The sequence below is a fragment of the Mus pahari genome, chromosome 11 (genome assembly GCF_900095145.1).
Source record: "Mus pahari chromosome 11, PAHARI_EIJ_v1.1, whole genome shotgun sequence".
Lineage (NCBI taxonomy): Eukaryota > Metazoa > Chordata > Mammalia > Rodentia > Muridae > Mus > Mus pahari.
In genome coordinates, this window is record NC_034600.1 from 57037731 (window position 1) to 57048036 (window position 10306).

General features: G+C 42.8%; 2 protein-coding genes across 2 annotated transcripts in view; one reads left to right on the top strand and one right to left on the bottom strand.

Annotated features, from left to right (window-relative positions):
• The window catches only part of Brix1 (biogenesis of ribosomes BRX1), a 9739-nt gene extending 7863 nt beyond the window's left edge, over positions 1-1876 (bottom strand). Inside the window, exons 1-2 of the mRNA XM_021208382.2 lie at positions 1676-1876; positions 738-765 (exon numbers count right to left, since the gene is read on the bottom strand). Coding sequence (XP_021064041.1) covers positions 738-765; positions 1676-1834 — 187 coding nt within the window. The 5' untranslated portion in view covers positions 1835-1876. The remainder of the gene's footprint in view (positions 1-737; positions 766-1675) is intronic.
• Positions 1877-1960: 84 nt separating this feature from the next.
• Positions 1961-10306, top strand: part of Rad1 (RAD1 checkpoint DNA exonuclease) — a 9105-nt gene continuing 759 nt past the window's right edge. Inside the window, exons 1-5 of the mRNA XM_021208533.2 lie at positions 1961-2211; positions 2413-2675; positions 4420-4528; positions 7026-7284; positions 10020-10118. Coding sequence (XP_021064192.1) covers positions 2478-2675; positions 4420-4528; positions 7026-7284; positions 10020-10118 — 665 coding nt within the window. The 5' untranslated portion in view covers positions 1961-2211; positions 2413-2477. The remainder of the gene's footprint in view (positions 2212-2412; positions 2676-4419; positions 4529-7025; positions 7285-10019; positions 10119-10306) is intronic.

Genomic DNA, 10306 nt, shown 5'->3' on the forward strand with positions numbered 1-10306 from the left:
AACTCAGAAATCCGCCTGCCTCTGCCTCCCAAGGGCTGGGATTAAAGGCGTGCGCCACCACTGCCTGGCTTAGTTTCCAGTATTAAGAAGTCTCTCTAGCTCTAATAATACATGTACTAGAGGAAAGCTTCAAGTTCAACTGTGTAACACTAACCTTTACCAAACGGAAACCGGGCATACTTCCTTACCAATATTCCTTTCTCTCCAGTCTTTCCGTCTGTCTGCTACCTCATTTCAGTTCCTCGTGCTCTGAAGACCTCTTTGCCTCTAGTTTCTTACAGAGACATCATAAGCACTACTATCAGTACCTCCTTACAACAATTTATAAAGTTTACGGTGTCCTCAAATCCTCAGCTGCAAAGCTCTCAAATGTCTGGCTTGTCCAGACAGAATCACCACTGACAGCTAACTAGCCCTACTTTAATCTTGGTTTCCAAACCTCAAAATGACAAATAACCTCTAGGGCTGGACTCTAAAATACATTTTCACTGTTTACACCACCACTGCCCAACACTGACCCTGCACATTCTCAGCTAACCAGCTGAGTTTAGATTTTCTCCACCAACCCCCACGCCATTTAATGCCTTTTATGAATTATTTTCCATCCCCACCCTGTCTTTCTAAATACATAAATTTAAGCCTTTCTTTGAAATTCAGCTAAAGTCCTTCATGTTTCCTTCAAAGTAGTAACTGTCTCATTAATTCTAATTCATGTATCATCGTATGATTCAGATTACAGTTCCCTACATGTTTCTTGTCCAGCTCCTAAAAGAGGGAGCGCACGCTGTAACTTTTATTGAAAATCTTATGAGTCCAGCTTATTTTTCTCAAAAGTCACTTTTATCCTTTCAGACAAGGGTATGAGATTTAACTGTTAATTAAAAGTGGGGTACAATGTACACTTTTCCTTTCACTGAGTACTTGAGTGAGTAGACACTAAGCACAAGGGACAGCCAAGTCTGAGGCAAGATTTCCTCCATAAATATACCTTCCTTAAGGAGTTTTTCGGTGACTGAACTCCAACAAGAACCTGCTGGCCTTATATAAGAAGCACGCGGTTTTCTATGAAGCCTTCTTTCCGTCTAAACTCCAACATTTCTGGAGGAACTCTAGTTCATCATCTCCTAGCTGCTAAGGCCAGGGAAGCCCATCTTGGTATAAGTGCGTGGCACTGTTTAAACACAGTAAAACTGGTGGTCTAGGTTTATTATTATTAATAGTATTATTATCCCTTGAATTAAGAGATCTAACCAAACAAGTTAGAGTCACAGGACAGTAACTTTAAAGGCTTGGCAAAAAAACAAAAAACAAAAAACAAACCCTTCGGTAACGCTGTGTGATACGGACCAAGACGGAAGGAATGTATAGCTACACCAAAAAGACTTTAAAAAGAAAAAGGTAAACTATTCCCCTGGGAGGCGGGGGACCAGTAACTAGAAGACAGGATCCTGGAACTAAATGCCCATTAAATCAACTCCCTGTTACCTGGCTTAGGGTCTACGAACTGCTGTCTCCAGGAAGAAGGTCATCTGCCCGAAAGCTAGACATAAGCATTGTCCAGTCCCGTCCAGGGAACCCTAAGCTTAAGATGCTGTCAAGTTTTGGCCGGAGCCACTTCGGTGTCCCTAAGGTGGGTCAGGGCGCCGACTCCAACTCCGGGAGTCCGGCCTCTTACCTTGCAGACCGGACCTGGAATACGATCTCTATTTTCCTCCTCCGCCTCTGTGCCCACATCGGCCTGCTTAGCTGGCTGCCCGGCATCTTTCGGGCTCCTTTTTGGCTTCTTCGCTTGAACCTCCAGGCCCCCACGCCGCTTTCTCTTGGTCGCCGCCATCTCGCCTCGCCGCGTTTAGTCGCTGTCCGCACTTCCGGTTCTGCCGCTCGCTCCGCCTTCCGATCTCTATGGTAGGCCCACGCTAAGCTCCGAGTTAAGTCCTCCAGCTCCAAGGCGCTCGCTTCCGGTCTCGCGGTGGACTCTCTAGGCCCGCGGCGGCTCGATGGTGACGGTGGCCTAGGTGGCTGCGGATCTGAACGGTGGCGGGAGCTGTTTGCCGGGCTGGCTAGCGTTTGGGACCTTCAGGGTGTTCTTCTTGGGGCTGGACTGGCAGGGGCTTTGAGGGGTCGGACGTCACCCACAGCCTGGCGCCCGGGGATCCCCTTAGTGGCCGCTGTGCGGCGAGCAGGCCGCAGTCGCGTTCTCCGGCAGGCCAGGTTGGTGGCGCTCAGAGGTGCTACGCAAGCCGGGTTACCCGCGCCATTTAGAGCTACCCTGTGAACTGCATTCTCTCCCCAGTATAGGACAGGGATACCGTAGTTTTGAGCCATGAAGATAGAATGATCCGGATCTCGGCTCGGGTTGAGGTCGCCAGCCCTGTCCGCACTGATAGCGAGGTTTGTTGTTCCGTGTCTCAGGTTTTCAGACATCTTCCGGCAGAGGAGCATCCTTCTCTCGAAGCCGGCGGGACCGTGGACCATCCATGCCTCTCCTAACCCAGTACAACGAGGAGGAGTACGAACAGTACTGCTTAGTGGCCAGCCTTGACAACGTTAGGAATCTCTCCACTGTCTTGAAAGCCATTCATTTCAAAGAACACGCCACGTGTTTTGCTACCAAAAACGGAATCAAGGTTACAGTGGAGAATGCAAAGTGTGTCCAAGCAAATGCCTTTATTCAGGTATGGGGGAGTGGGGACATTTTTAAACATTTCCTCATGAATGAATTTGGAAGGACTTATTCAACAAAGCTCAAGTTAGAGAACAAAATGTCATTACTCTTTTTTTCTTTCCTGCCAACAAATACTTTCCCCATCTTGTCTCACACAGATAATGATTACTAGTGATAGTTTACTAATGAGAGACTCTCCTCACCGTTTTCCTCTTCTAATCTTCACACACATAGACACTTTTCCTCGTTTGACATAGTGGCACCAGGTTTAACTTTCAGTAGTCTTACAACTGATTGAGGTAGGATGAGAAACCAGAATATTTACTCTCTACAGTATTCTCGTCATGCACGTTTTAGTTTTTCCTCTTATTGGCTGTAATAGCATTTTTTTCCCGGAGACAGAGTCTAACATATAACCCTGGTTACCTGGAACTTGTTTTATAGACCAGACTGGCTTCTGGAGTTCTTGGAGATCCATCTGCTTCTGCCTTGTACTTAAAATACTGGGATCAAAGCCCTGTACCATCACCTACAGCTATGAACTATTCTTACAATGTAGCATTTGTATGCGTCAGGTTGGATCTCAACATTCAATTCATATTTTTGAACACTTGAGTATAGTATGACCTCATAATGATGGAGGGATTAAAAAAACCATGCTTTCTGTCTTCAAAAGAAATTGCAAAGTATCATGCATACATTATTAAATTGTCCTATTATTATTATTATTATTATTATTATTATTATTATTATTATTATTGAGACAGGGTTTCTCTATGTAGCCCTGGCTGTCCTGGAACTCACTCTGTAGACCAGGCTGGCCTCAAACTCAGAAATCCACCTGCCTCTGTCTCGCAAGTGCTGGGATTAAAGGCGTGCACCACCACTGTCTGACACTAAATTACCCTATCGTTAAATGACTTTAGCTTTAAGGGATAGGCACAAGGACAGAGTTAGGATAAGCTCACATGGGTGTTAAATTTAGATCGAGAAGTGAAGATGAAGGACCCTTGCTAGGGGGTGGTATCTTTGTGGGTTTTGGCTTTTTATTATTTTTAAAAAGATTCATTTTATGTATGTGAGTACACTGTCACTGTCTTCAAACACACCAGAAGAGGGCATCAGAACCCATTACACATAGTTGTGAGCCACCATGTGGTTGCTGGGAATTGAACTCAGGACCTCTGGAAGAGCAGTCAGTGCTCTTAACCTCTGAGCCACCTCTCCAGCTCCTGGCTTTTTAATTTCATGTGTATGAGTGTTTTGTCCGCATGTATGTCTGCAAAAGGCACATGCCTGGTTCCTGCCAAGTCCAGAAGAGGGTGTTAGATCCCCTGAAAGTAGTTATAAATGGTTTTTAGTCACCATGTGGGTGCTGGAAATCAAACCTGTGTCTTCTAGAAGGATAGCAAGTGTTCTTAACTGATGAGCCATCTCTCTGACTCCCTTTTAATTTAAAAAAACAAAAAAACAAAAAACATACAATATATTTTCATCATATTCTACCCCCTACTCCCTTTAAGAGCTTCTAAATGGGGCCAAACTTAGTGTTCCACCTTTAATAATTAAACCATTCAGTAGTATTCAAGTGGGGAAAGGTTGAAAACTTAGAATGTCTTAGTTGGGAATGAGAAATATTCTCATGGAGTGGGCAGAGTATTGTTACTTTTTAAGCATAAAGTGAAATATAGATGTGTGAATTTTCATTCTTTAATATAATCCTCTTTCATGTTTTCATGTTTGCTTTCTCACAGGCTGACGTGTTTCAGGAATTTGTCATTCAGGAAGAATCTGTTACTTTTCGAATTAACTTAACTATCCTTTTAGACTGTTTATCTATTTTTGGATCAAATCCTACACCAGGTGAACTATTTTACTACTGCTGCTGCTGCTGCTATTACTACTATTGTTGTGGCATAAAAATATTTATTATGGTTTTAAAAAATAGAAAATACATATAGGAAGGTTTCTAGAATATAAGCTATTTTTTTTAATTAATTTATTTATTTATTGGGGGGGGGGGGCCTGGTTTCGAGACAGGGTTTCTCTGTATTGCCCTGGCTGTCCTGGAACTGTAGAACAGGCTGGCCTCGAACTCAGAAATCTACCAGCCTCTGCCTCCCGAGTGCTGGGATTTAAGGCATGCGCCACCACGTCCTGCACTTTTTTTATTTTTTATCTTTTTGTTTTGTTTTGTTTTGTTTTGGAACAGAGTCTTAGTATCCCAGACTGGCCTTGAGCTCACTGTGTAGCTGAGGATAACCTTGAATTTATCTTCCTGCCCTTGCCTCAAGTGATGAGATTATAGAGATAGGCAACCACTTATAGTTTTATGTCGTGTTGGGGATTGAAACTGGCACTTGCCGGGCCTGGTGGCGCAGGCCTTTAATCCCAGCACTCGGGAGGCAGAGGCAGGCGGATTTCTGAGTTCGAGGCCAGCCTGGTCTACCAAGTGAGTTCCAGGACAGCCAGAGCTATACAGAGAAACCCTGTCTCGAAAAACCAAAAAAAAAAAAAAAAAAAGAAACTGGCACTTAATACAGGTTAGCCAAGCACTCTACTACAGCTGAGCTACGGCCCCAAGTCCGCCAGTTAGAAAAGTAATTTCTCAGGGAAGGACTAGTGAGGCCCCACCCCTAGTGGAGATGCTTTTGGCAGCTGATGGCAGCTAGGGGAGGGAAAAGTCATTTCTTTGGAACAGGTTGAGGAGTCCTAGGGAGGGACATATTAGGCCCTAATAATTAGGGGGTACATTTGTATATATGAATTAAATTTTCTAAGAATAAAGGGAAGCTGATTTCCAATTCATTTTCCTCCTAGTTGGTATAGTCATAGAACATAAATATTCAAATTACCTGTTGAATGTTGTTTTAGTTCTTTACATATTTGTGAAGGTATTTATTCATCTCAGGTCATCCTAATATGCAAGGTATGTTATTACCTTCCTTGTTGCTGTGAAGAGAATGACTGACAAAGCAGTTATTAGGCTCACAGTTGGAGTGTGTAGTCCATGTGGCAAGGGCGGGCCTGGAAGCGAAGCAACAGCACAAGGAGGCTGGTGGCATTGTGTCCGTGGGCAGGAAGCAGAGAACGGGTTAGGTGGCTGTCTTTTTATCCAGTCTAACATGGAAGCTCTTAAAACGGTGCTACCTACATTTAGGGTGGGGCTCCCACCACCTCATCCTGATCTGCAAACCCCTATCACAGACGTGCCTACGGGCTTGTCTCCTCGGTGATGCTGGAGCCCATCAGGTTGACAGTATTCATTATCACGCAAGGCTCCAAGATTGTAAGTTCATGAAGTCATAAAATACCTTTAACCTTGTGAAATATGTTTTAATTACATATATATTCTGACTTACTCAGAACTAACATCTACTTAGAAGCAGGAGAAGCCAACTTTGCTCACTCCCAGTTGACCATTAATTAGGAAATTCAGTTGCCCTGTATATAAGACTAGAAGAATCCCAGAAGAATCCAAGAATTATTTTATTTCATAGGGAAGTAACTCATGGCTTTGCACTGGCAGGTCCATAATTGAGTTTTGGTTTTTGTAGACGGGGCCTTAAGTGTAACTCAGGTTGGCCTTCAACTTGAGATACTGTTGTCTTAACTTCTGAGTGTTAGGATTACAGGGTACTCTGCCATACCATGTACGCTAGATGGCCTGGAACATGCTGTGAGCCTCCTGCCTTTGCCTTCACTATCCTAGGATTGTAAGTCTGAGGTATGATGGGTAGCCGGGTCTAATTACGCACTCCGAGCAGATGAGATAGCCTTGTGGGTAAAGTACTCAGTCGAGGAGCCTGACAGAACCTGAGTTTGATTCCCAAGTCCTGTAGTAGAAAGAGAGAACCAATTCTCAAAGGTTTTCTATGACATTCCTGGGTACACCTGGCATGTGTGCATTCATGCTTATAACCATCATACACATACTGTACTACATATGTTGTTAATTATGTTTTTCCTGAGAAGATTTTATTTCCCATATCCTTTACTGTCTCTCAAACCAGTAAGAAGGAGCCAAGATATTTTACATTCCTCTTCTGTAGGGATTTGAGGTGTTAAATTATATCGTCAGTGGCTACCCTCTATTGCTACCAGTTTGATTTAAAATAATACTGTCTCTCAACAGGAGACATTGTATAAGGAGTGGGAAAATCAGTTCAGCGAGATAGAATTGATTTTCTCCTGTATCCCAGTTTTCTTGCAATTATTGGAATCGGGTGTCTTTAAGAGGAGTCATGCATGCTAGAAGCTTGGCAGATAAATTATTCTTGAGGCAATATGTGTGTCATTTGGAGGGAAACCTAACCCCAGAGCCACAGAGCTAAGCCCCATATGCTTTAACTCACTGCAGGGACTATAACTGCACTTCGGATGTGTTACCAAGGTTATGGTCACCCACTGATGCTATTTCTAGAAGAAGGAGGAGTGGTGACAGTCTGCAAAATTACCACTCAGGAGCCTGAGGAGACACTGGATTTTGATTTCTGCAGCACCAATGTTATGAATAAAATTATCCTGCAGTCAGAGGGGCTCCGGGAAGCCTTTTCTGAGTTGGACATGACAGGTGATGTCCTACAGATCACCGTGTCTCCTGACAAGCCCTATTTCAGGTATGTCAGTGCAGTTACCCTTAAAGTGGTCTGGTGTGGATCCAACTCTCCACACAACATTTGCTTGAGTTGCAGGATTTTTTTTAACCCATCCTAGAGTTTTCAGAAGCATTTGATTATTCCGTAATTTTCCATCTTCGAGATAGGAAACTTAAGACATAGGAAGGGTAACCCACAAAGCATTTTATAGTTGGAAGCCGATTCTTATAATCTACAAACTAGTGGTATTTTAATTGCTGACTATGATGTAGATGAGGTTACAATTTTCTTGAGGAAAATTGAATTTCAGCATTTAAACAGTTTGTTTGTATTACATGGTATCTGTCTTTGCTTTACGTTAGTTCAGGATACAAAAGGAAGTAGATATTGCTGATAGCTTTTTTTTTCTTTTACTTAGTAGCTATTGGTGATCTAAGGTGCATATCCATCTTAAGATTGGTGAGGAAAAAAATGTGACTCAGCAGAGAAGAACAAAATTGCAAACCATTAAGAATGAGGATAAGTGGCGCACGCCTTTAAACCCAGCACTTGGGAGGCAGAGGCAGGTGGATTTCTTTTGGTTTTTCGAGACAGGGTTTCTCTGTATAACTCTGGCTGTCCTGGAACTCACTTTGTAGACCAGGCTGGCCTCGAACTCAGAAATCCGCCTGCCTCTGCCTCCCAAGTGCTGGGATTAAAGGCGTGCGCCACCACTGCCCGGCTGAGGCAGGTGGATTTCTAAGTTTGAGGCCAGCCTGGTCTACAAAGTGAGTTCCAGAACAGCCAGGGCTACAGGAAAAAAAAAAAATGAGGATAACACTCATAGGTACTTGGGAAACAGTTCTCAAGTACTAGGAGTAATGGACAAGGTGGACCTCATTGGGTCAGGCATTTTTCAGCAAAAATATAGTGTCAAACTGTTCTGATACGATATTTTGTCCCAGCAAAATTTCTGAGGTTTTTTTTTTTTTTCAAAACTAGAATAATTTTATAGAACTTAAAATTTCTGAAGCGCAGAGAATGTAAGTTGTGGATTTTTGTTTTATTTTTGACTTAGGAACAATTATAGGAAGCTCTTTCTTGTGATTAGTCAGATAAGATATTCACTCACAATATACCAAAAGTTCACCAAAATGTAAACCACTAACACCCCAGTTAATCCTTTAAAATAAGCTACCTATATGGGTCTTGCATCCCATTTCTAGAATGGGAAACAATTTGAAGTGTGAAAGTGGTTGTGAATTATTTTTCTGGATATGTTAAAATTTTAAGTTCCTACGGTACTGGTGGGGTGGTTAGATATGTGGATGTGGTACTGAGGGAATCAGGCTAGACTAGAGATGGAGGTCTGAGGACAGTCATCCCTTCATGATATGGGAGCATAAGGAACTCAGAAGTTAGATTAGAGAAGGGAATATAGACTGACAGGGAACATGGAGAATAGACCCCAAGACTTGGGAAGATGTACAGGAACTACAGATCTACAGGACTGATCACGGTGTCAGCATGCTTCTCCCATAGCAAATGCTTAGGCAGTTCTTAGAGACTAAGCTCAGAATTGTATACGTTTGCTGACAGTACAAAGGTAGAAAGACCATTAACCTTCTAAGACCAGCCTAACACAGAGAAACAGTGTAATAGTAAAACATAATTTGAAGGCACAAAATGCATGTAAATGGTTCAGCTGTAGAAGCTAGAAATGGGACCGTTCCAATTGATTTAAATCAAGGTCTTCCATTGTGAACAGTTCTTGGAAATATATTTTTAGATTTAAAGATAAGGAGAGTTAACTGTCATTATACAGCTGTACAGAGTAGTACAGTATATTCTGATATGACGTTTTCTTCAAGGCTGTTTCTAGGCTGGAGAGATGTTTCAGGCGGTTAAGAGCATGCTCTTTCAGAGGACCCAAGTTTGATTCCCACCATCATGTCAGGCAGCTCACAACTGCCTGAAACACAAGTTCCAAAGTGATGTTCTCATGATGTTCTCACCTGGATTCTCATACATAGACACACACACACACATACACACATAAAAGGGTAGAAAGTAAAAATATTTATTTATTATTTTTGTTTGTTTTTCGAGACAGGGTTTCTTTGTATAGCCCTGGCTGACCTGGAACTCACTTTGTAGACCAGGCTGGCCTCCAACTCAGAAATCTTCCTGCCTCTGCCTCCCAAGTGCTGGGATTAAAGGCGTGCGCCATTTTTTAAGCTTGTTACTCGTTACTCTCTGCTCCTGTGGCATCGTGTGGAAAACTTCATTATGATGCTTAATAAGGTGTGTATTAATTGTGTGGTGCTACCAGCTTGAGCCTGTTACATGTTACCATGTTGTGTGTGGTCTATTTGTAGGTAGTGTATTTACATGAATGTGCAGGTGAATGTGGCCTTATGTACACATTTGTGGTCAGAAAAAGACATGGGGGGGGGTTCCTCTATTGCCTTCCACCTTATTGCCTTGAATCACAAGCTCCCCATTTTGGCTAAGCAGCTGGCTACTGGGTTATGAGGACCTGCTAGTCTCCATACCTGAGTGACAGGGTTACAGGCTTGCATGGTCAGACCTGGCCTTTCATGTGAGATCTAGGATTTAAACTCGGGTCCTGAGGCTTGCAGTGCAAATGCACTTACCTGCTGAACTATAACCCTTATAACTAGGATTTTAATATGTCATTTCTTAAGGTAGCATGAATTCTAATAATGCTTATTATTGAACCTACAAATAAATGAGTTACTTATTTTCAACTATAGGTTGTCTACTTTTGGAAATGCAGGAAACTCCCATCTTGACTATCCCAAAGATTCTGACTTGGTGGAAGCGTTTCACTGTAATAAGACCCAGGTCAACAGGTCAGTTCTCAATATGATGATTACATTGCTGATAAAGATGAATGATAAAGATGAAGTTAAGTACCAGGTTTCCATATAAAAACACAACAAGTAGGGGGCCAGACATGGTGGCGTATGCCTTTAATCCCAGTACTTGGGAGGCAGAGGCAGGTGAATTTCTGAGTTCGAGGCCAGCCTGGTCTACAAAG